General features: G+C 46.3%; 4 protein-coding genes across 9 annotated transcripts in view; 3 read left to right on the top strand and 1 right to left on the bottom strand.

Annotated features, from left to right (window-relative positions):
- On the top strand, positions 1 to 13,504 carry DDB2 (damage specific DNA binding protein 2). The gene is made up of 11 exons (XM_058807966.1): positions 1 to 158; positions 1,051 to 1,234; positions 3,813 to 3,943; positions 4,568 to 4,759; positions 7,229 to 7,395; positions 8,431 to 8,530; positions 9,917 to 10,094; positions 10,794 to 10,939; positions 11,204 to 11,368; positions 11,674 to 11,719; positions 12,180 to 13,504. The coding sequence occupies exons 2-11, from the start codon at positions 1,063 to 1,065 to the stop codon at positions 12,272 to 12,274; spliced, it is 1,392 nt and encodes a 463-aa protein (XP_058663949.1). The 5' UTR covers positions 1 to 158; positions 1,051 to 1,062; the 3' UTR covers positions 12,275 to 13,504.
- Positions 13,505 to 13,680: 176 nt separating this feature from the next.
- Positions 13,681 to 22,936, bottom strand: ACP2 (acid phosphatase 2, lysosomal). 2 transcript variants are annotated; one of them, XM_058807846.1, is made up of 11 exons: positions 22,841 to 22,936; positions 22,654 to 22,749; positions 22,491 to 22,577; positions 19,966 to 20,118; positions 19,529 to 19,627; positions 19,284 to 19,373; positions 16,909 to 17,041; positions 16,745 to 16,833; positions 16,027 to 16,133; positions 15,635 to 15,810; positions 13,681 to 15,552 (listed from the first exon to the last, which is right to left on the bottom strand). In XM_058807846.1, the coding sequence occupies exons 1-11, from the start codon at positions 22,934 to 22,936 to the stop codon at positions 15,416 to 15,418; spliced, it is 1,263 nt and encodes a 420-aa protein (XP_058663829.1). In that variant the 3' UTR covers positions 13,681 to 15,415. The 2 variants fall into 2 exon arrangements, with proteins under 2 accessions (XP_058663829.1, XP_058663831.1); XM_058807848.1 differs by lacking the exons at positions 22,491 to 22,577; positions 22,654 to 22,749; positions 22,841 to 22,936 and adding an exon at positions 22,208 to 22,440.
- A 54-nt stretch (positions 22,937 to 22,990) lies between these two features.
- The window catches only part of NR1H3 (nuclear receptor subfamily 1 group H member 3), a 30,893-nt gene continuing 28,684 nt past the window's right edge, over positions 22,991 to 25,199 (top strand). The window contains exon 1 of one of the 5 annotated variants that reach the window (XM_058807852.1): positions 22,991 to 23,176. The gene's annotated coding sequence lies outside the window, so the exon portion shown is untranslated. Of the gene's footprint in view, positions 23,177 to 24,310; positions 24,436 to 24,629; positions 24,648 to 24,679; positions 25,100 to 25,199 lie in introns of those variants that run through there. The other 4 variants (XM_058807849.1, XM_058807850.1, XM_058807855.1 and 1 more) reach the window with 4 other exon arrangements.
- The window catches only part of MADD (MAP kinase activating death domain), a 99,568-nt gene continuing 99,419 nt past the window's right edge, over positions 25,051 to 25,199 (top strand). Inside the window, exon 1 of the mRNA XM_058807845.1 lies at positions 25,051 to 25,099. The gene's annotated coding sequence lies outside the window, so the exon portion shown is untranslated. The remainder of the gene's footprint in view (positions 25,100 to 25,199) is intronic.

Raw genomic sequence — 25,199 nt, 5'->3', positions numbered from 1 at the left:
GCGGGGGCCGCCAAGGCCGGCGAACTCGGTGCCGCTCCGGGGGCAGGGCTGAAGCCGCTGCCCCCCGTTCCCGCCCCGGTTATGAAACCGCGGGGGAGGGGCCAGTGCCGGCCGCCGGCCGCGGCGGCGCCGGGCGAGCGGAGGCCGCGGGAGCGCAGGTGAGAGCGGGGTGGGCTTTCCGCCCAGGCCGCGGGGCACCGGACCGCGCCTGGGGCTGCGGGGCGGCTCCGCGCCAGGCCCGGAGCTGCCGGAAGGGCAAGAGCCTGCGCCGTGCCCGCCGAGCTATATTTAACACGGGCCGATATCCGTGACGGCCATTCAGGAATTCTAAATAAGCTCAGCGAGAGCACAGGCTCAGCCTAGGGATGCTCTGCGGGAAGGCGCTGCCGCTGCGGAGGGCGTTCGGCGCACGGCGCGCTGGCTGCAGAGCAGGCCGTGGAAGGCCCGTGCTTTTCCTCAGGGGCCTGCTGGTGTTTTGGCCGGCATAACCCGGAACGCGAGCGGCTGAATCCCACCGCCGTCAGAAGAGCAGTTCCGGTGTGGTTGCCAGGCCGTGCAGGAGCCCAATCTAAATACCAGATGGTGGTTGTGAGGAAAAGTGGCCATTATGCAGGAAGTACCTTCTGAGCCCGCTTGTTGCAAGGCCAGTCAGCCCTGGCCATCGTCACAAAAATTCTGACCTTTTGCTTAGCTGAATCTAAAGAGCTCAGTGTGAGTTACCAGAGAAACAGGGTATTATGTGGTTTCACAGATGTACTTTATGCACATCTTTGGGTTTTGGGCTTAAAAGTCTGGTAGAGACACATCTGTCAAAACATAACCTAGTGCTTTAGGATACGTTAATTTTCATATGTGAGCAAAGAAGATTTTATTGAACATTTTTCTCTTCAGTAGAGAACAACAAAAAGCTAGTGTCATCCCAATGAAAGAGGATACAGGTCTAATCACTACCTTCAGACTAACTGGGATATGTTCCATTCCAGTTTTTCTCTCTGTCCTCTGGTTAGAAGTGTATGACAGTCTTACCTTGCATGCTTTGTTTGCCTTCAGTGGTGAGACAGAATGGCTCCAGTGAACCAGCCAAAGGACAAGAAGCGTGAGAGGGCATGTCAGCATTGGCCAGAGGAGGCAAAATCAGCTGGGAAGAAGAAACGGGACTATGGAGAACGAGGGAATGAGAAACAAGAAAAGAAGTTGTTTGTGAGAAAAACATCTAAACCCTCAGGGAAAATCGGTAACATTTCTTCAGGTTCTTATTCTTTCTCCCTACCAGTTTAACAGCAAATAACAGGCATTGACTAGTTGAAGAGGAAGAATGCCAAGAAGCATGTTCAGACATGAGTGTTCAGATGGGGTTAGATGTTGAAGTAATAGGCAGACTTGTGTTGGGGTAGTACATCCTCCAAGTTTTTGTCTAGTGAGTGTGTGTGCATGCATGGATGTTTAAGTTTTGGGACTCTATACCCCTTGATAAAGGCCCAAAGCACTGAAGATGCTGTTACAGCTCATTTGAGGGTGGTCAAGTTTTATGGAATTCCTGTATTACAAGATCTCTGCTTTAGTGTTGGACAGACCAGTCTTGGTAATACATTCTTACTGTCATGCAATTCTGAATGCAGTTGTTAGTTTTAAGGCTGGTGTCCCACAGCATGCAGTCTGAACTGGTATTTGAACCCCATTCTTTTCCTGTTCTAAGTTTTGCTACAGTAAGTAAGGAATACTTTCTACCTCTGTTCAGATTATAAAGGACAGAATTTCCTCTAATTACTTCTGCTCATGTGCATTTTTTTCCTTTAGTGACTAACTTACAAAAAAGACCAAATCTTAATGATTTTTGATGTCATGTGGAGTTGTGATTAATTTCTAATATACTGGAAAGTTTAATGCTTTGCATTTATTGAGGAAGTTGTCTAGACTTTATCTACAGCAACTTCATAAAATCATTTAGGTTCAAAAAGACCTTTAAGATCATAGAATCCAACTGTTAACACAGCACTGCCAAATCCACCACTAAACCATGTCCTTAAATGCCACATCTGCACATTTTTAAAAATATCATTAGGAATGGGGACTCATCCACTTCCCTGGGAAGCCTGTTCCAATCGTTGACAACTTTCAGTGAAGAAATGTTTCATGATAGCCAATCTAAACCTCTTCTGGTGTAACTAAAGACCCTTTTCTCCTTTCTATCACTTGTTACTTGGGAGAAGAATCCAAGTCCCCTCTTGCTACAGCCTCTTTGCAGGTGGTTGTAGAGAGCAATATGGTCTCCCCTCAGCCTCCTTTTCTCAGATAAAATCTTTAATTCCATCAGTGATTTAGGAGATCACTAGGGTTACTGCCATGTGGAGATACTATGTGTTTTCTGTACAATTTTGGCTTAAGGATCCAGAAATTACTGAAGTGTTTTTCCAAAGTCAGAGATTCAGGGATTTTATGACTTTGCACATTTCCATTGTGTGGTCTGTAAGTCCAAACTTGGAGAAGTTAGCAGGGTGAACAGTGACTGTGGAGGCAAAATGCTCTGTTTGAAAGGAGTTTTGTCTATAATTGTAAATAGTTAAAGCATCTTCTGTAGTTAATTTAGCTATGTGATTTTACTGTAACTTCATGACCTGATTTTTGTATTTGGTAAGCATCTGCCATTCCTGTAAGATACTTCAGAAAAATGAGGCTAATAATATTTTTCCCTTAACCCTTTCTTAAAATGATTAAGACCTTTGTATTTGAGCTTTCCCGTTCTTCTGTCACCCCTGAAGAAGGAACTGTGGATACCAATTCTTCAGTGCAAAAAAAGCAATTAGAATAGAAATACTTATGTAACTATTTCAATAAGTGTGACAAGTGTTCTCACTATGTGAACAAAGAAGTGTGCTTTTCTCCATTATTGCATTGAAGAAAGATTTAATTAGGTTCTAATCATACAGGATGATCCACGTGTTTTCTGTCTTCTGTGTTTATTTTTTTTAAGTGTCCTTAAATGAAAATAGCATTTGTGTTTCTTAAGAAATGCATTTGACATTTAGTTTGCCTGGGACAGCCCATTGTTGTGGGGATGATTAGATCACAGACATGGAACGGAATAGATCTAATTTTTACGTAAAGGCCCCTCAAGACAAAGATTTGGAACACGAACAAAATCTAGAAACAAGCTGTGCTCTCAGCAAAAATCACTCACAACAGAAAGGTTTTCAGGCAGTGAGGCATCAGCAAGTCTATTATCAAAAATAAAACTGGCAGCACTGTAAGCAGACTGTATGGGCTACAGTGTGAGCAGACAGAAAGTTCTGATTCACAGCAGGCTTTTCAGGAACTGTGTGGGAGCTCATGTTGCCGTACTTGGGAAATTTTCAGGCGTTCCTGCTGATCACACATGTGACTTTTCTTTTGCTGTATGCAGGTTCTTACCACCTCCCGTGGCATATTTCCAAGTAGCTGGGTCTTTGGATAGCAGCATTGCATTTTGGATATGGAGCATTGAAATTGTATGTTGTCCAAGAGGTGCACCACCCACCTGTGGCATTGCTTTAGTCCTTTCCTGTTATCTTGGATAAATCTATGGGAAAGGGAAGGAAGGTTTAACAAGAGGAAGTACACAGAAATCTCTGGTGGCCTGTGGGATGCACTGGACTCCATAATTGCAGAAGCTGCTACACCCTAGATGTGTAAGAATTATTTAGAAGCTTTTATCTTGTGGCTGAAGCTTTTCATGGATGTAGCAGAAAATGCAGATGTCTTCCTATATTGTTTATATTGAATGAGCATGACAGGTGTTGCTAATCAGTAGGTTTTACTCTTTTCCTCACTGGCAGGTTGCAGTGGAGGTGGGATTGTGATGAGAAACAAGAGAGTCCTTTCCTCTCAGCTGGAGCGGCGATGCAGCATTGTTCATTATGTCTACCAGAAAATGCTGGGAGGCTCCATTCAGGCACAGCTCAGGCAGGTGAGGAGTGTATCCTTCAGGACCTGTTGGACATCTCAGCTCCCTACATCAAAAGATCTTCAGCACAAGCAGAGGAACTTTAAGGAGCCTAAAAAGTTCCCCACATACACAGTTTGTGGCTCCAAGTCTGGTGCACCCTTATGTTTCTTAATCCTGTAAAATGGAAGAGCTGAAATGGCTTTCCCTTTTGGTTGACTCAGCCCTGCCAGTTTTTATCCTCTGTTAATTCTGTGCTTCCTTGAATCATATTTAAACTTGTCCACTCTCCCTGTTGACTTATTGCACAGTGATACTTTTGCATGCTGATCTGACTCTTGCCATATCGTTCTTGTATCCACTCTACTTTGCCAGTCTTGTCAGGTTAAGTGTTGATTTTTTCCCTCTTCACAGGCATAGTTTTCAAGTCCATAATGTTTTACTGTTTTGTAGAGCCAAATACCTTTCATTTGAAAATTAATTCTTCCTGTAACATCTGTAGGTGGGAAGCACTTGGGCGAGCTTTGTTGGTAAGATTATGTGTGAACATATTAACATTAATGACAATTAGAAATTGTTAGCATTCCTCATTCAGAGAATCTCAGGGATGCTTTAAAAAGTCATAATTCTCTTTATCTTTTGTAACAGAGATTGGAGCTGGCTTTTCTGCGTTCTCTTTCCTCATACTGCCTCTTTCGAAGAGCAAGTCCCTTTGACAGGAGAGTGACATGTCTGGAATGGCACCCAACACACCCCAGTACGCTAGCTGTTGGTTCCAAAGGTGGAGACATCATCCTTTGGGATTGTGAAGTACTTGCTAAAACCTGCTTCATAAAGGGGGTAAGCCTCTGGATGTGAGGAATGGGTGGGAGAGAAAACTGGAGTACTATGAAATACTGCAGATAAAAACTGAGGTTTGTTGTGAGAAGCACATAAGGGTCTTGGGTTTCAGAGTACCTAGTTATGGGTGGGACTGAGATAAAACAGCATGTCTGTTCCCAAGTCCCAGACTGTTTTAGCACTGGGGAGAACTGAGGTGTGGTGATTAAGTTCGTAATGAAGCAGCACTTGGTCTGTGCTCAGTGGAAAATACAGCAACTGGCAAAACCAAGGGATGCCAGAAACAAGTAGGCAGAGAGGGTCTGTCTGGTTTAGGTCTCGATCTTTCTCTGCTCACCTTTTATTGTGGCAGATGAAGAAACATCTTTGGGGAGAAACAAGGTGCCTTCATCTCAACAGGAAAACTAAGATAGAATGAATGGTGTGTGCATCTGGCATACCCCCTCACTGCTGTATTCAGCCATTTCCATTCCAACAGGGGATCAAAGACTTTGTACCTTTTATCACCCTTCTAAGTTAAGATAGATACACATTGAGAGGTCTGTCCTCCAGAATTTCCAGAGTCACCTTTCTCTTTTTGTAAATAGTGTGGTGCCAGACAGCAAGGGAGTACCTTGCCTGGGGACTGAAGGAATTGCAGATTTGTCCTCCAGGAGGGCAGCTCCTGGTTTAGACAACCATCATGTTAGAGGCATGGTTGTCTTTCCTGCTTAGAGGACTGTGGTGTGTTTCACTGTTAAAGACATAGCAGTGCCTGCAGACTTACAGAACACACTTTTCTCCTTCCCCATCACTCAGTGGATTTTTCTTTTGTTCATCCCCTTCCTTGTAGATGGGAGCTGGAGGGGCCATCACAGCAATGAAGTTTAACCCTTTTAACCCTAGTCAGCTGTACACTGCGTCAGTTGCCGGCACTACCACTCTGCAGGATTTTAATGGCCATACTGTCCGGGTCTTCACCAGCACCGAGGACTGGGAGTAAGAATACAGTAATGCTTTGGGCCTCTGTGTCCTGCTGGCAGAAAGCACTACAGAGAGCAAGAGAAACAGACAGAGATGTGTTTGTCTCTAATATGTGAGAACTGGGCTTCCTCTTCCCCATATACATGTCTTTTATCCTCTGAATTTCAGGGAGGCTCATTCTTTTTATTTTTCCTTGAAATGGGGTAGTGGGGAGGAAAGAGCTTTTCACTAATGGGGAGGGACTCTTTGATGCTGCTTACTTCCTGTTGTACATGAGTGAGTGGGGATCCAGTGGATTTCCTTACTTGTGTGTTCTTAACATATCAGAAAGCTCTGTGCCCTGGGACTGTCTAACCTCTTCATCTGCTAGCAGTGCTGCTTGATGTCAGGTGGTTTTTACAGGACAATTCATAGTTCTCTCCATGCTTCTCCACAAATACCACTGACTTCAAGCAGTGCCTGCCATTAGGGTCACGCCTGTTCATCCACAAAGCTTCTGGTGCTTGTCTAAAGTACCAAAATTAATAGTCTGGGTTCCTTCAGTAGTGAGTGAAAAGAGCAGATGAATTGCTAAAAGCAGCTGTCAGAATTATTTTCTCAAGACTGTTGTTTTTTCTGTGGACTCATGAGGAAGCCTGAGATCTTCAATTAGTTACTTGAGTTCTGTGCTTGAAGGTAAGTGAGAGAATTTGAGTTAGCTTTCACTTTACTTTCCCCCACCTAATTCTTTCTGAGTGCAGCTTTCATGGTTACTTTTTAATTTGTCTGTTCACCTGCAAGTTTGCAATAGGGCAGAAGGTGAACCCAAGTCATGCTGGGATGACTGGTGGGGTGAGCAAGGAGAGATAAACTGCTTCCTGAGACCTAAGTAGTTGTTCTGTGAGCAGCAGAGGAGTGCACTTGAGTAGCAAAGAGTTTGGGGACTCCCAGGTAGCGCTCTTTTCTTCTGTCTTTGTGTAGGGTTTCCACTTTTCCTCAGTAGACCAGCTAGAAGAAAACAACAACAATAACAATACAATATAACAGAACACAACATTCCTGCCATGGGGTTAGCATAAGTAAGATTGGCACTTGGCTTTTGCTGCTTGTTGGTACCTTGAGAAAGACCAGATACAGCACTAGAAGCAGCCTAGGGAGCTCATCAGTGTAGTCTCTGTAAGAAAATCTTGGTGCTGGGCTATGAGATTTTACATGGTTTATGCATGGAATGGTGCTGGTGTTGCTTGTGATCTCTTAAGCATGGTCTGAGCGGGGTAGTTCACTGCAGGTTAGTCCTGCCTCCATAACAGAAGCAGCAGTCCTTGCTGCTAATGAGGTTTACAGCCCAAACTTTGAAGGCTCGGATTTGAAACAGGTTAGAAAAAAAGAGTTATTGTGTATGTGCTCTGCCAGAAGGCAGTGCTTGTACCTAGAGAAACTGACAGTGTGTACAAGGATGTGACTGTTGAATTAAGATTTTCATTTTCACTCTAACTTTGATGTCTCTTGGCTTTGTGTGTATTTCAGAAAGGGCCAGGAGATTCTCTCGGAGACATCAAGTTCAGTCCTTATGAGGCAGAGAAGCTTTATGTGGCATCAGGTGATGGCACCCTAAGTCTGCAGGATCTTGAGGGCAGAGCGGTGCAGGTGATCTCTCGTGCCCTGGACTGTGGCCATGAGCATCATAATGTTTGGTGAGAAGAGGGCACTGCAAGGTTAATTCTCTGTTCCTTGGGGTTAATGCTGTGTTGCTTCTTCATCTCTGCCAGTGTTAGGAGACTCTTGGTGTGAATTGGTCCCATGGGGGAGCTTGGAGACAGGGGGTTGCTAGGCAGCCACAGGGCACGTAGGCTTTTATATTAGCTGAGTGTGCTGCCCACATCTTTGCATGTTACTTTCTGGTGATGCCATCTCCTATCTTGCAGATACTGATGGCTTTTCACTTGATGAAGTGTGAGGTGAGAAGAGCAGGGTAACTTCCTTCTCTTCATTGTTGTCAGTAGTCTGTTTTGTCAGTGGCAGCTCAGGTACCGTAAGGAAAGCCACGCCACATTCCTGCACAATCTGAGTTTCAGTTCATTGAGTTTACTCTGTGGCCTTTTTGCAGACTCCAGGCTCATCATGTTAATTTCCATGGTCTTGAATTCTTAGAATAATGTATCTTGCAAGTGAAGCTTTTGCAACCCGTTCCCAAAGGACCCCAGTTCTATTCTCACTGCCCTTCTCCTGGGAGAGCTGGCATTAAGACGTATGTCTTGATCAGATAAGTTTGTATTTAGTTTTGTTTCCTGGAGCATGAAGTTGATGTGCAACTCTTCAGTCCAAAGCTTCTGTCTTTACTGCTGCTTCAGTGTTTTGTGGAAAATGTAATTTTAAAGCTGTTTCTCCACATTTGTCAAAGTCCCAAGGATGTTCTGATCTTTCCCAAGGTATTTTCATGTGCAGGCACCAAGTGGTTCTTCAGCCTCAATTATGTTCCACTGTTGGAGTGTGTTACACTACAGCTAATAAGCACTTCACAAGGACTTTGAAGTTGTTTCACATTCAGTCACAGACAAAACACTGCTGATAAGCTGTCCTTCTTCCCGATACTCAGACTCATACCACCAGGCGGGAGATTACAGTTACAATCTGTTGCAGTCTCCCTTGTCAGGGAGGAGATGTGAACCAGAACTCCACTGCCTTCAGTTTCTTGTAGGAACAGCACTGATTTGTGTCTTTCCCTCTAGTTGCTGGTACTGCAGTGTGGACGTTTCTGCAAGCTGGAATACCGTGGTGACAGGTGATAATGTGGGCAATGTGGTCCTGCTCAGCACTTCTGGTGAAGAGGTTTGTATGGCTCCATGCAGCATCTCCTTACAGGAATCTTCATGCTCATGTGCTTTTCTACTCTACAGGGACTCTGCAAAGAGGAGCAAACTGACTTGCAGCTCAGGAGATGAGTTCACTTATTGTCTGGGTGGTGAGAAATCCTCCACTTCTGCCACCCAGTAGATATTTTACCTTGTTTAGTATAATGGTAATAATTTCTAAACAAGGAATTATTACCTGTCATGTGCTGCCCCTTCCTTAAGAGTATTTGCTACTAGCCAGAGTAATTATAGGGTAACCTGAAGATGTGAGCACCCTCTGCCAACAACCTTAACACTTCCAGAAACTTAGTGCCCTGATGGGAGTAATTTAGGAGGCACTGCTTTGCTGTGCACCCTTCCATGACCTGAGGGTAGGCACGGAGCAGTAATGCAGTGAATGTTGGGATGGAAATTGCACTCCTGCCGTTGGACACGAGAGGGCAGGCAGAGGCGCAGACTGTGAGTCTGGAATGTGGTGAAAGAGGGGAGAGTACTTGGAGTGGGCCCTGCTTCGAGTCCCTGCTGTAGTGTCACACTGGCACTGCCCTCTCTGCTGCATGTAAGGGTAATGTCTGTAAAGGTTTGCCACCCAATGATCTGTGGCCAGAGGCAGCTGTGCAAAGCAGTGGGCAGAGTCAGGAGTGCTCCAAGTGACTTGTCCATATTCAGTGTCAGTTGCTGACTTACTTTTTTCTCCCCTTGAAAGAACGTGACAGTCTTCTCTGCAGTAGGGAGATATCCATTATTCTAGAGAGGATAGGCCAGCTTCAGCCCTTAGATGAAAGATAACCTTTTGGCTTTGTATAGAAATTTATTCATGGCCACTTTGTGTTTTGTTGTTGTTGTTAATTGAAATATTTGTCCTACCTTCATGTTTCTTTGGTGACATGTTTCTAGAAGCCAGTTATATCTTCTCTCACTTTTTTTACTTAAATGAAGGTTTTTTTGCTTTTCCACACAAAGCAGTTCCTTCCATCTTGTTATCTTGGCAGCAGATTTTCTCTACATGTTCCAGTTTGTTTAAATCTTTCTGCAAGTGAAAGTCTGGCACTGCTTAAGGCCTTCCAGATGTGATCTTGCTTTGTACAGTGGCACTAATATTTCCCTCCATGAAGGCCTGGGCTTGTGTTTTCTCTTGGCTGTAATAAATTGTCAGATCAAAGTTTTTCTAGAATGAAATAGTTACTTCCCAAGGTCATTCTTTTCCTTTCTTGTTTCCAGTGAATACACTCTTGGTGAATTGTAGAAGATTTGTTACTCTGTAAATGTGAGACCTCTTTACTTGGCACTAGTAGATTATAATTTCATTTCTTTACTCCAGATCTTGGTTATTTTGTTCTACATGATTTTCTGTTTGCTGCAGATCTGGAAGCTGAAATTGCACAAGAAGAAAGTGACTCATGTAGAGTTTAACTCCCGATGTGAGTGGATGTTTGCCACAGCATCTGTGGATCAGACAGTCAAAATCTGGGACCTCAGAAACATCAAAAACAAAACAAACTTTCTTCATCTGCTTCCACATGAGAAACCTGTCAATGCAGGTGAGTTAAGGATTTCATTTCATGTTCCATTGCACTGGATTTCTGCAGAGCTGAGCCACTCGGCTCAGCTTTTATTGTGGTGGCAGTATTAGGTTTTACTCAGATTCCAGGTTGCATGGTAATTAAAGCAAGGAAGCTGTTGGGAATGTGTGGCCAGAGGCAGGGAGGTGGCTGGGGCAGCTGCAGCACCTTGTTAAGACTTGCCATACAAACTGTCACACTGTACCTTAGAAGTGAGTTTGAAAGGAGCAGTGGATGAGATTAGAAAACTGAATTTATTGGGGCAATCCCTTTAACAAGAGAAGAGAATGGAACTCAAACCTCTTTTTCTTGGGTGCAACTTTACCAGTTGATGGAAGTCCAGACTGCACGTATCCATCTCATTATTCCACTGTCTTTCCATTTTGAATGAGCAAGTTCCTTTCTTTGCAATGTTTCCTCCTGTGGTTCTGAAATGAGAAAAAATTTTCTTCTTAGGTAACCCAGCATGGTAGGTTTCAGCTTTCTTTTTGTCAGAGTTTTGAGTTTGTTTGAGACAGGTAGTATGTCTTGTCAGAGTCTTACCTATTGGGACACACAGCCATATTCACATCTCAGTTAAAGAAGTAGTGATGGATTTTCAGTCAGTGAAATGTGACACATTTCTTGTCAGTCACAGCATTCTGATCTTTAGTTTGCCTTATTGTCCCACTTTCCTAGCTTACTTCAGCCCAACACATGGTGCCAAGCTTCTGAGCACAGACCAGCACAATGAAATCAGGGTTTACTCATCTTCAGACTGGACCAAGCCACAGCATCTGATTCCACATCCACATAGGCAGTTTCAGCACCTCACACCTATTAAGGTGAGTTAAGTCTAAGAGGAGCACCATGCTTGATGCTAGCAGCCATCTGCAAATCAAAAATGGTCTGATTTCTGGTCAAGATACTACACTGGTGGGTGGATATTTACACTGCTGCAGCTCCCAGTGGAGCAGTGTTCCTCAAGCTGTGGGTGGGGTATAATAAGAGTTGCTGCCAGTGTCAGTTGTCTGGATTGTGTCAGTGCTGAGCTCTGTCCCTTTCCCTAAGCTCTCCATGACTCCTGACTCTCCATGTTTCCTGACCAGGCGACGTGGCATCCTCGCTATGAGCTCATAGTGGTAGGTCGCTACCCAGACCCCAAGTTCCCCGGGTACACGCTGAACGAGCTGCGCACCGTGGATGTGTTCGATGGAAACACCGGCGACATGGTGTGTCAGCTCTACGATCCAAACGCTTCGGGGATCATCTCGGTGAGCTGAGCGCTGCAGCTGAAAGGGCTGTCAGTGACACTGCTGTCTCTGGGAAGGAGGCATGGCTTAGGGACTAGGACAGTATCCAGGTTACTTGTGACAGACTCAGGCTGCCATGGGATATGGCTGCCAGCTAAAACTGCTGACTCAAGCAGGGCTAGCCCATGGTCCTTTGTGGGGTTTTTGTGATACTCTTAGGGAACACTTTTTTCCAGATGGTTTGTTGCGGTTATATAAGCTGCCGTGCTCTTACGACTGTTACATAAGCAGTGATGCTCTTACAGACTCTGTGTTTTCATTTTCAGCTCAATAAATTTAACCCTATGGGAGACACACTGGCTTCTGGCATGGGTAAGTGAAGAGAACCTGGGGCACTAAATGTGTGGGTTGTAGTCCCAGGAAAGGGCTGGCTTGTTTTTCCATGCCATTCATGAAGCAGTAGAAGAAAACAATGGAGGGGGAAAAGCCTTTTCCTGCTAGGCTGTACCATTTCCCTTTGTTTAATTTATCTTATTTCCTAGGCTGCAGAGCCAAGTTTAGTCAGCTTTTCACAGGCTGGGATTAAGTTAGCTGGCTATAGATTTAGGTCTTAGACCTGTGACAGATGACACTAGAAATTATGTATATTTCTTAGATCAGATTTCCATGGCTATGTGGATACAGCATCTGCAGTAACTATTTTTGCATCCTCTGTACTTTGGAAATACCTTAGAAAAAGTCTTTTTGAATTTCTGGCATTTAAGTGACATAGCCTAAGATATTATGATTGATGCAGAGTTTCTGATATACAGTATTTAATTTTTCTTCTCAGGCTTTAATATTCTGATCTGGAACCAGGAGGAGATGGCAGCCAAGAAGCATGAACTTCTCTTGAAAGCCATGACAAACGAGGAGATTGAACCATGAGAGAATAGGGGATTGAAAGCTGGAGTTCATCCAGACATGGAGGGCAGAGGCAGGCAAACCCTGACACTAGCAAACCCAAAAGCTAAGTTAATGTCTGGGGAGCTGCAGGAGATGAAAACAAAAAGCAGTGATTCTAAACCACAGGGAAGGAAGTAAAAATAGATGGATCTAGAGAACTGCTTTAGTATTTTGATCCTTTCTGAATCCCAGCATACAAATTGTTGGCAATGGGAGTATTAAGCTGTGGAATTAGACTTTGTCCTTCCTCCTCGGATCTGATGTTGCTTCCCTGATCCTCTTGGCCTCCCTTTCTAGAAAGTTATGTCAGTACTTGGTTCCTCCAAGTGGAGTTACTACTCATTTTCTGAGGCACTAGGAGAACTTCAAAGATGTTCCCAGATCTTGCTCAAGTTACTGCTTTCAGCCTACCATATCTGTTTGTCATCACTTGTCACAGGTTCCCATTTCCTGTAGTCTGCAGTGGAGCAGCTTATGACAGGGTCCCCAGCTTGTTCTAGTCCAACCAAGCTGAGAAACCATTTGCTAATAGGATTGACATCCTGAAAAGATAGAATGTTCACAGGGGTGAATTCATGGATAGCTTGGGTATCCTAGGAAACACCAAGCTTTCCCATATGCAAGCTTGGAAAATGTGTTGGTCAAAACATCAGGCTTAGCCTGTTCTTTGCTTGCAGCTGAACCACAAAGAATGGGATGCCAGAGGTCTCTATCATTGATTGCAAGGACAGTATGGAGCTGGGCACCTACTGATTCTGTAGTTTCTATTTTCAGAGTTCTAAGCTGTTTCCTGCCAATGATTAGGCATTTTTTTAACCTATGCCTATGTGCTTCAGAATGTTTGGTAAGAGTGTTATAAAACAAATGAGGGATTTCTTCCAAATACCCCTGCTCAGAGCCAAATCTCAAGACTGTTGTTAAAGGGTTAAGTTTTGCTTTTTCTACTTTGTTTACAAGGCTGCTGCTGTCTCAGAGGTTGATGGGATGGGCTCCAGGCCTGTGCAGGCTCTTCACATTCACGTTTATAGTTTTGCAATATTAATAAAATTTTATACTAAACTAAAATTCTTTGATAGAGTGGCTGCTTTGAGGATACTGCTGAACTGCTCTTGTAGGGGAGAAGTTTGAAACCTTTCTACAGGAGGGCTAGGAGACATAGTACTGGGTCTGCAGCAGACCCCTCCAAGTTAGACAGGATGCATCATAAGCTGTATCCCTGAATAGCTGCTGCAATCAAAACCAGTTTATGTCAAATCTCCCTGTGCGATGTGTGGGATTGTGAAACAGGGAATTCCTTTAGGGGGGTATGCTGCAGTAAATTCTGTCTGCTTTCCAACACTGAGCACAGTGGTGCTAACCCTGTGAACTCCTAGAGAAGAGGAGAAGAGTTCAGTGAGAAATTGATTTTAATAATGAAATGTATTGGAACAAGTACAGAAAGTCATTCACAGTCAAAATGTCTAAATCATCATAAAAATCTTTTCTGTGTATGTGCAAAATTTGGTGCCTTTAAAAATAACAGGTCTGGTCCTTCTAAATGTACTTTCTATTACCTCTTTCTTGTGCCTGTTCTCACAGGCAGTAGCTTTTTCCTTCTGACTGTCTTGCTGTGCAGGAGACCTAGTCTGTATCTTCCGAGGACAAAAAGGTGAGGAAGATGCTGAGAACAGCAAGCTGCTTCTGCTGATTTAGGGTTCCCATGCTGGCAGACGCTGATTACGGTGTGGAGAAAAGTCCCCACGGTACTCCTTAGGGGGAACAAAAGGAAATGTTTGTAACCTAAGAACTGGCTTCTGCATCCAAGAGGGGAAGGGAACTGCACCAGAAAGGGAAGTAAAAGTAGGAAGTGAATGTGCAGTTTCACCACGTGAAGAGCCTGTGTTTCTGGTGCCTGCTGCAGTCTCTTATTTTCTGCCAAAAACTACAAGGCAGGTAGTGAGCACTTGGTGTGAAGGTCTCTGCAGCAGCTGCAGTGTGCAGAGAGGCCAGGCTGGAGAAAGAATCACACTTTGGACAAAATGCCCAAGTGTGTCAAAGGAATCCATACTGGCCTGCCAATTCTGATCCTTAATGTTTGTTGTCCATCTAGTAGAGAAGATAGGAAGAAAAACTACAGAACTTGGCATTTAATCTAGTCTTACAGCTCTGCTACATCTCTTAATTACAGCATAAAAACATTCTGCTAGTAAAGCATATTCCTTGGGCTGAAATCTGGACTGCCTGAAGTACTGGGTGCTCCCTTTAATAGGTCCTTGAAGTTCACATGTGGGAAGTAAAATTTAAACTTGGGATCTTTAGACAGAAACCAAGTTTCTTATCTAGAGGGACTTTCCTTTCTAGAGCAACATTGCACAAGAAATTGAGTGTGGGTTTGCTTCAGTCACAGGAATTGCTCTCTCTCATGAGAGAGCCTTTTTGGGTTTACTCTTGATTCTACTCTGAGCCAAATCCCAGGACTGACTGAAAACTGCTAGGTTTTCAGGCTTGTCCTGATTTCAGTACAGTCCTCTCTTGACCCACAATGTGAAGAGGGGAAAAAAACCCCCAGTTGCCAGCAGCAACTACTTGACAGCAACCTCAAGAAACACTTTACATTTCTCCCATCATCTGCAGAAGTTCCCTCTGCAAGGACAGTAGATGAGTCTTGGTGCATTGTTGGTGAGCTGTACCCTCAGCTCAAGTTCAGCCTTTCTACCATCAGCAGCTCTATGATGTGAGGGAAAAGCACTCAAAGTGGGTTGACCCTGAAGAGAAATGCAACTGGATGTGGCAGCTGCTGCACGCCCAAGCTTCTCTGCGACAGTCATGGTGAGTGGTAACGTTTACAGTCACTTGAAAGGAGGAAAACTTGAAACTGGCCATGTTGGGAACTCCAGACTGGGTAAGCTGTATGAGGACCAGAGCACCACAAAGTTAAGGTGTCATTTCCTTAGAGTAGCTCAGTTCTTTTTCTCAGTTATTTCTAAAGGATGTCACCTTTAGAAAGTATCTAGAAATCAAGTCCAGTTCTGTTCTGGGAAGTAAAGGCCAAAATAGAAGAATGCTGAGTAACTGAAGGTGCCCAATCATCCTTAGGGGCAACACAGCTCCTTCCTACTGCCTGGGAAGGAGTTGAAGCAACTGTCAGGCCTGCTCTTCTCCTTCATTGGAGACGTGCCGGTAGCCAGGGGGCTGAGACTGTATGCGAAAGAGTACAGTCAAGAGGAGAATAATAAGGAGAAGGAGAATGGATCCACACACAGCCAAACCCACAAAGAGTTCTGTAAGGGAGAAAATAAGTGGTCAGCATGGTATCATCCAGACTTTCCCCTTCTGCCACACTCTGGTCAAGCCTGGGCTCACCTGTGTCATGCATGCTGCTTGATACCTTGCATTCCTGCTCCCAGTCCTGGGGCACAACAGGATCTGTGAGTTCCAAGAATCTTTGCAATGGGCATTTATGCTGACAGCCAGGGATTGTCAGTGGGAAGGGTTCCTTCCCACTCTCATTCCGGTAAAACATCTCCACGGAGAAGTTACTGAAAATGAAACAGAGCAAGGTTTTTTTTTTTCTCTAGTTGAAGTCATCCCTTCCCAAAAACTAAGTGTGTACACCCTTTCCTTTATTCTGGTGCTAAGTTTTCCTCATGAGTCTTCCACTAGGAGCAAGATTGCATGCCCCAGGAGTGGAGTCTAGCCTAAGTGTCTAACCCTCAAGGTGAAATCACAGCAGATGTCTTTACTGCAGCCCTCACCCATCATCCTCTTGGTACAGTTCAAATAAATGACATGAGGCGTATGGTGCTTGGATCTTGTTGTAGACATCTAGAGCCGTCTGCAGTGCCACAAGTGTGGTGTCATGCTGAGAAAGAGGGAAAAAAACCAAATCAGTCACCCTTAGGGATGTGTCAGGGCAGCTCAGACCATACTAGTAATGGAGAAGGCAGTGCAGAGGGGACGTCACCTTTGTAACTTCCATCTGGAAATGGGAGAAGAACTGTACTGCTAGAACAGTAGTGTGTGATGGTGCCAGAGAAGGGGAGGAAGTGAAACAGCCATATATATACTGCACTGTTTTTCTGAGAATTAATCTCTAGAGAGCAATTTGGAAGAAATGCTTGGCCTTTCAGGCAGTACGCTGCTGGAAAGGAGACAACTGTATGCACACTTCTGAAACATCATATTTGAGTAGCATCAACCCATCTAGCAAATAAAGAGTGTCTCCTTAAAGTTTGCCAGTCTTGTTCATGAGCCTGAGCTAACAGGAATAAGGACACATCGGGAATTTTCCTCAGGGATCCCAGAAGAATGATGCCAAATACTGCATCTCTCACCCAGTCAGTGGCAAAGATGCATGTCCTGATCACTGCACGGGGGCTGTAGGGATGCTAGAAAGGGTTAAAACTATCACCAAACCCCAATCCCCTGTAGGCAGGAGGAGATGGCTAAAAGCCAGCCCCAGCTTCAACTTACTGCTGAATAGACAAGTAGTTTTAGGTTCTGATGGGCAGAAGCATTTGCTGCTTTGGTTAGATTTTTCCTTATGTGATCCAGCAGGACTCCTGAGGAATGAGAACAGCTGGTAAGAGGCAAAAGCCAGACAGAGCAGCACAAGGCTCCCTCCCTGGTGCACTCACCGCCTTGCAGACGAGCTTTTTCTACCCGATTGTGGATCCCAAACAGAAATTCAAAACCAAAGTCTTTTAGTTCCTTCAAGTGAGTCATGACTTCTGGAGTCACCCATCCAGGCAAATCCATTTTATGTGCTTGCTAGAAAGAGAAACAATATTCATATGCAGGTAGCACAGGTCACAGATTAAACAGAGAAGGGGAGGGTGTCTAGAGACCTGCCCATACTGCTGCTACTTTCCTACACTATTTTAAATATGCAATATAATATGCCCCTTTCCTATTTGTGCTTCTGACCTCACACTGCTATGCTGGATACAAAGAATATATGTGGGTTTTGGTGTTATTCCAGAAAATAGTAATGAGAAGAATAAAGATTGCAACCTAAAAGCTACATTTCTGTGAAAGCACAGCTGGAATGCAAGGTTATGTTGTAATTGATACAATAATCTTAGGGCATTAACTTTATATGTGGCTAATTCTGCCCTACAGATGGCATGCAGTCAAAGAAAAAAAAAACAGATAAGTGAGTGAACACAAACTCAGGGTTTCTGATGTAGCTGCACCTGTTTCCCTGGAGGCTCTGAGGACCACTGAAAGACACTAGACAAAGTTAGCAAGTGCTCTGTGGACAGAACAGTGGGATGCACCACTGAAAAAGCCGTGTACTCAAACCCAGGAGCCCGAGAACTGGGAACCAAGAGAAGAACTTGCTTTGCAGCCAACCTATTACATGAAAGGATCAGCTGTAATGGCAGAGAAACAGCAGTTGTGGTTTCCCAGCATTAATGAGAACAATTTTCTTTGCCGCATCCCATTGGATTTCCGGAAGTTGAGGCTGAATATCCTTAAGGGCACATTCTGTCTGAGTGGTTCAGAGAAATTTCATCAGCAGCTTGGATATTTAGTTAGTTCTTCATTAATTTACAAAGAGAATCACCGGTAAGTTCAGCTATTTCTTGGACTTTTTTATTGTCTCCATCCAGATAGCAGAATGACTCTACTGGCAGAGGTGAGAAAAACAATCCTCTTCAGGGCACATTTTGCATGACTTACTAAAAAGGAGGAAGACCAAAGAAGCTGAAAAAACCAATCAGCCTGAGGGTACAGTTCTGAGTGAGAAACACTCTTTCCTTAACAACATTCTGGTTTTGCTTTGGGACTGTGGGCTGTTCTCAAAGTTCTTGGGGATTATAGTGGCTGTCACCTGGCCTTCCAGGCCCAATCTGGAAGTGACTCTTGAAAATGAAGATCTGAAATTCCTGATTTCTCTGATCAAAGGATATTTTTTTACCAATACATGTTGATTCACTGTGATTGTTACAAGATAGGAGATGAGATTTGTGATACAAAGGGCAGATTCACATAGGACAATGCAGCTTTGGATTGGAATATTCTCAGCTTGTAGCAACCCAAGCTGCTACTTTACATAGAAAAGTGCAATTCCCTGCTGATTTATTTTTTTACACCCCCAAAATAGTGCACATCACTGTATACCACTGCCAGCAAGCGAAGCAGTCTTGCACACTCATAGAATTAGTGTGACACAGTGTCAAAATGCTTTGGTTTACTGTGTCCATAATTCAATAATTCACTAGTTTGACATGAAAGATCATGCTGTACAGTTATACACTGAGAAACTTGTGTGTAACAACTTTAAGTATCCTGGATATGTGACCTTTAGTTTAGCGTTACCACAGCACAGCTAACCTAATTTCTGATTCTGTTCAAGTCTTCATGAGATGTGTTTTCAACAGAAATCGACTCAAATACTGAGTTTGGTGCCCGCATCCCAAATGGTAAAGGGTAACATCTGTCTCTAGAGTCTTTCTCTGACAAAGGAAAATATGTCAAAAACAGATGTTAGTGAACCCCGCTTAACTTAGGATAGCATTATTTTCTTTTAGATATGGCATTAAAATAAGCACAGAAAGAAAAGTGATTGATTTAAAAAACCAGAGAGGTAGAGGTATCACCAGCAATAGTCCTAATTAAGGTCTCAACTTAAAAAATACATTTAATGTTTCTTCAGTTTGCAGAGATCTCACTTCTACTGTATTTGACTTGGGCTTGTCAACAGACAATCTAAAGATTTCAGACTGCAGTCATTTTCTAGCGACTTTCAAGAAAGGTAGGGCTTTTTCTGACTCTGGCATGATACATATCTGAGCTACAGAGTGGGAGGTTTTATAGGGTGCAAAAACACATAATTCTTGGCACATGCCTCTAGTGAGTGGGAGCTGTTATTATTCTGAAATTAGAACATTACTTCTAATTGCAGGGTGAAAAGTTGTTTCATGGGATTTTGTAAAATAATTTCCACCAAATCCAGTGAATCCTAAAGACCAGATTCCAGTGGGTGTAAGATGATGGCCAGACTTACTTCACAGAACAGTGTGTCATACACACTCCATATACTCTCGAGAGAGATATCCCGGATCCCAGTCTCCTTTGCCACCATCTCCAGGAATTGCTGTACGTTGGACAAAAGAGAAAAGGTCTTCAATTTTCTAATATCATACTGTATTATATGCACTGGTATCCCTTCCCTTTTCTCAGAGCTCTGATTATACGGAGGTGATAGCTACAAGCCTAGAACCACCTTATCTCACATAAACAATCACTTACCCAATTCTCTTTGGTCTTATTTATGTATTCTGCTGAGTGCCGTGTTTCAGTCTGTAGCTGTTCATACCGTGGACAAGGGGTCAAAGGGAACTTCAGTAGCTGGGCAGAGACAAGAGCAGCCAGGTCACCAAGAATGCTGGAGTACAGAATTTGCAGTAAACATGCACAGCTGTAATGAAACCCTGACTGCATCTATAAAAAGCCTCAAGTACTGTCTGCTGACATACTCCCGATCATGTGTGGTCTGCTTAGGTGTTGCACCTGACATGTTGAGTGAACCCAGCCCCTGAATTCTCTCATCTTCTTCTGAAAATACGAAAACCTCTGCAAGGTAGGTCCCAGGAGAAGTTCAAGACAATCTGAATCAAGACTATAGCAAATATTTTTGGACGCTACACTACTTGAGTAATCAATACATGTCTTTGAGACGAACTTACCCTTTCGTCAGACTCAGGGACTGTGTGCACAGGGATAGGCTGCCAGGAGATGTTAGGGTTGAACATCTCTTGTCCTCCTGGAGGATAGAGGCCTGCCAGATTGGCCTCTGCACTCATCAGTGTCCGATCACAGTCTGTGCTGCGGATGAAGATCTGCCAGGACAGGGACAGTGCACCATTACTAATGCTCCTGCAAGTGGTGATGCTCAGGCACAGCATGATGCACTCGCCCAGGAACACTGCCAAGTGCCCTGCAGCTGCTCACGGACAACAGGGGAACAGGAGTCAAAGGGACTGAGCCTGCTGATGTTGGCCTGGACAAAACTGTAAGGACACACACAAAGACAATCTGCTAATACTGGAGCTGTCTGGTCTGGATCAATGGGATACCCAGGTGCAGTGTGCAGAGGTTAGAGACAGAAAGGAGTCTTGAGTCTGAGGAAGGTTCGGAGGAAGACAAAGATGCAGAAAACTATGGGTACAGATAGGAAATGTGCTATATTTGCAGAGCAGGACTGAGGCAAACTCCTGCATTCTGCTGTCAGTTCTAGGAATGACTGACTGTGCTCAGGAAAAGAAACGGCTTCTTCAACCCCCAGTTTTTCCATCTGAGAAAAAAAGACAAAAGTCATCTGACTAAGAGGAGAGTAAACAAAAACAGGGAGGGCTGGGATTTTATCTGATCATTGTGGGCTCCTGGGATTAATGGGCCAAGACTTGACCATTCTAGAGCTCAGAAGAGAGAGTTCTGAGCCAGAAAAAAGGAGAAATGAGAAAAATACAGCAATGTTCAGAAGGTCAACATGGCAAAACTTTAGTATTCTGGAATCTATGTACTGAAAACAGTTAAGGGGAAATAGAGAAACCAGTGATAAAATAAGAGGACCAACAGGAAATCATAAACGAACATCCCAGGAAACAGCATGTTTGATCCGAAACAAGAACAAAAAGCCTGAAGAATGAAATATAATGTAAAGATAGCGATTTTTTAAAGTGTTAGGACAGAATCATAAAATATATACATACTCTTCACACTCTCATGTGAAGTGTGATCTCAGAAACTTTACAGTCACAAGAAAAAAACCCAACTGGTCTTTTCTCTGACATCACTGTCTTTGTTTTACCTCTTAACAGTGGCTTGAAAAAACTGACCCTGTACTCATTAGAAAGGTTTGCTTTTATCCTTAGTAAGATATGAGATATTTTAAAAGATAAGGACTTAATTCTAGAAGTATCATAAAAACCCCAAGCAATTAAGCCCTGAGTGTACATGCTTTCTTCAGCACCTTTTGCCAGGCTCCAGCTTGTCGCTGAGTCAGGTGACAGACAGTCATATGGTGTCACCCAGAGGCAACACTTCTTAAAAGGGAGGTTGCTCAACTTGAGTAAGGGTTCAGGCTTGGTTAGCAGAACAGCTTTTGTTTGCACATCTTGGTTTGTTTTTCTTTCTCAAGCAAGAGAAGGAAAAGAGTTCCAACTTGCAGAAGGTGTATAAGAGTGAAGTATGTTTGGAAAGGAAATACTGAGGATAGTTAAAGGATCTCTGTTTGAGACAATGCTGGAAGTTTTGTTGATGAAGTAAATGTCAAAGAAGGGCTGTAATCTTAACTGTGACAAGCTGGGTTCTTACTGGGAAGCCCTAGAAGGGGGAAAACAAGGAAAAGTGTATGGGGATTCTTAGTTTGCCCCCTCTGTACTATCAGCTAATTGAGCTCAGATAAAATAACTGAAGTGGTGCAGAGCCTGTAGTGGGACAAGAGGTCTTGGCTGCCTGCTGTCCATCTGAACCAGCCTCTCATCTGGACATCTGTTCATGTTTCGATTGACTTAGTACCAGTTGATTATTGGTAGAGGTACTTGGGAGGATTTTTTATTTCCTTACTTTTTTTAATCTTTTATAATTTTGTCTGCGCTTAGTACATGGTTCCACAAGGGCTCTGTGACTTTTTCCAAAAGAAACCTACCAGTTTCTTAAGAACTATTATTAAGTGTGAGGACATCCTAATGAGAGAGAGGGGAATGAATAGCTCTGGGCAACTGTCAATACTTTACAGCTGAAAGGAAATGAGAAGGTCATTGCTGGCCAGTAACTACTACTAACATCTACAGGCTCTGGTAAGATTGTACCTCAAGTGAACTGGGGAGGGCAGGGCCAACACGGGCTGCATTCTTGTGAGCTGTTGTAACAGTTAAAGAAAATCTCATAAGCTCGAGTAAGAAACAAATACCAGCTACAACAAACATTGCTGTTTAGTTCCCTGAATTTCAGAGTGAGCGGCTCGAACAGTCCCACAACTCTGGTTGGATTTGCCTTCGTACCCCGCGGCCAGACTCAGCACAGAGCCTGGGCCCTTCTTCCTCTTGCAGTGGGAACGGGCTAAGGAACGAAAGTACTTGGAGACGAGTCCCGGCGCCGGCGTTTCCTTTCCCAAAGGAGCCACCCGCAGCCCCAGCCCGCGCGGCGCCCCGGGTCCACCGTGGGGCGGCCGAGAGCGCCGCTCCCCGAGCCGGGGACTGGCACTGACCTCCTGCCGCCGGTACGTGTCGCTGAGGAAGTCGCGGTAGCGCCGGCGCAGGGCCTGGCCCAGCTCCCACTGCTGCCGCATCCCCACCTGCAACGACACCGGGCGTCACCGGCGGTCCGGACCCCGGCCCGGCCCCCGCCGCCCGCTCCGCCTCGCACCGCACCTGCGTGAGCTGCCCGAATCCCTGGGGCCAGGCGCTCTCCTGGTACGGGTCCCGCGGGAAGGCCTTGATGGGCGAGCGGTCTCCGTGCCGGTACACCTGCGGGCGGCACCGCGTCACCTCGGCCCGGCCCGGCCATCCCGGCCCGGCTCGGCACCCCCGTGTCCCCGTGTCCCCCCGTCCCCCTCACCAGCGTCACGAAGCGGAGGCTGCGGGCCCGGGCGGGCGGCGGCTGCAGGCACAGCGCCAGGAGCAGCAGGACGGCGCCGCCCCACCCGCCCGCCATGGCGCTCGCACACCGCCCGGAACCGAGCGCCGCCGGCCGCCGGCCCGCGCGGACGGCGTTTCGCAGCGCACAGCCCCGGCCGCGCTCTCGGTGCTGCGCCCGCCCCCGAGGAGGAGGATCCCAGCGGCGGGACAGCCCCGCTCAGCCCCCTGAGCATCGGGCTCGCCGGGCCGGCGGCGCTGAGTTCTGCTGTCAGCCCTGCGGGGGCTTCGTCCTGGGCTGCAGCCGCGGAGGCGCTCGGTAGGAGCGGCGGGAATGAAGGCGGTGTCACCCCCGCCGCAGCTTCGCTCTAGGACGCGAGTTTTCGCAGTGCTCTGACGCCGTGCGTGTGCTCCTGGGTAAACTCGTGGGCAGAAGTAGGGAAGGCGGCCTGGCGCGCACTGCCCGGCAGCCGCGGCTCGCTAATCGTCGCATCCCTCCGGTCAGCCTGAGGATGCCCGTGTGAAATGGAAAGCTGCTGCTGCTCCTTGGCAAAGAGGCTGGCCAGCGTTGGCAGCTTTTGCCCAGTTTTGGTTTTTGTTCTTTACGAGACTTGGTCGAATTAGACGTGTGTGAGATGAAACCCGGCTTCTGCTGCCGCCTGTGCAACCACTGGATCGTTGGTCGAGGATCTCGTAGGTGCCGTGTAGAGGGAAAAATCATAGGCAGTTAAACGAATTTACTGCTACTTAGTGCTTGCCTGCACGCAGAAGTGTATAGAGGGCGGTGAATGAAGTTCTCAGCTTTCTTTTCTAAGGAAAAAAGGAAACATGGCTCTCGCTTTTGCAAAGAAGTCTTGGAGTCATGAAGCACAGCGGCTCATAACGCAGTTCTTTGGTACCTGTTTATTTGCTTAAAACTTTCCGTAGTTCGCAGCGTTAGAAAGTTGTGTGTAAGGTCTCAGTGAGGGTGCCAATTGTTTGTGAAGCAGGGGGGTTATTTCAGGGCAGGGTTGGTGCAATACACGAGGCTCAGCTGGACGGAATAACGTGTTTAATTTGCTCATGCTCGAATGCTTAGTGAATTTAAACTGAATTCTATTTCCTATCGCTAGGACAGCACGAAGCCGCGTTCTTTTTTTTTATTCTGTTTGCCCATACGGCACCACTGAGGAAGTTCTTGGTGAATGCTGGAAGGAAAAGGTTCTCTGCGGAGGTGGAACGCGCGCTGTTCCTGCGGCACCTGCTTTGGGATAGTTCTGTTGTTGCAGCTGGTTTTGCTCCGCTGCTGAGGGCGGGCGGGCGCGGCGCGGGAGGGGCTCCGGGCCCCCGTGCGGTCCCACGGCCCGGGAATCACCCGCGTCCGGAGCCTTCGCGTCCCGCGGGAGCCGCGGGGGCGGAGCGGGGCGGGCGGCGCCTGCACGTGACCCGGGCCCGCGTGACATCACGGCAGCTCCGCCGCGGCGCCGGGAAGAGCGCCGGGAGCAGCGCCGGGCCGGGCCGCCCCTCCCGCCCGCGGCTCGGGCACCTGCGCCACGGGGGGCGGCGGCCGCGCATCGCCGGGAGCCGCGGCCCGCGCCGGTAACTTTTCGCGCTGGCTCTGGGGGCGGTGGCGTCTCCTTCTCGCCGCCCGCGGGGCCGTGACTCACGGCGGGGGACGTGGACGCACTGTCCCGCCCCGCGGCCTGCGCCGGCCCGAGCGCCGCAGCGTTCCCTGCGACCCAGAGCCGGCGGCGCAGCGCCGCCCGCCCGCGTCCTGCTGCCGGCCGGGCCGGGCCCGGTGGCGCTGGAAGGTGCTGGAAGGAAGGGGGACGGCGGCGGCCCATCCCGCTGAAGCACCCGTGGTCTGGCGGGGTGCGGGCCCGGCGGACGGGAGGGAAGCGGTCGCTCTCTCGGCCTGGGTCCGGAGCGCCGGCCATAATGCGCGGTGTCTGCCGGCGGGGACTGAGCGGTCGCGCTGTCAGAGAGAGCCCCTTTGCTGAGGGGGTCGGAGGCGTCTGGGGAGCGGTGTCAGTTTCTCGTGGCTGCTGTCGTGCGTCTGAAGAGCCCGGGTTTCTGTCTGCTGTCTCCGGACGTGCTGTCAGGAGATGTTTACTTGCTTTGTGGTAACTTGTTAGCTTTCCACTCTGCTCAGCTTGAAGTTCTCTGTGTCATTCACCTGTTGCATCCTGTCAACCCAGGTCTTGAGTTTTCTAGGACAGAAACTTGTCTGTACGGCTGTTAGTTTGCATGGTGCTGTTGAAAGGTAACTTTGCTTACATTAGTGGTTACTCTTCATTGTGCTGTTTCCCTGACGCTTATGCTGCTGAAGTCCACAGATCTGTCAAGACGGGATTTCATTATGG

This window comes from Ammospiza caudacuta, chromosome 6 (genome assembly GCF_027887145.1).
Source record: "Ammospiza caudacuta isolate bAmmCau1 chromosome 6, bAmmCau1.pri, whole genome shotgun sequence".
Taxonomy (NCBI): Eukaryota; Metazoa; Chordata; class Aves; order Passeriformes; family Passerellidae; genus Ammospiza; species Ammospiza caudacuta.
The sequence above is the reverse complement of the archived record's forward strand: the minus strand, read 5'-3'. Positions and strand labels throughout refer to the sequence as shown.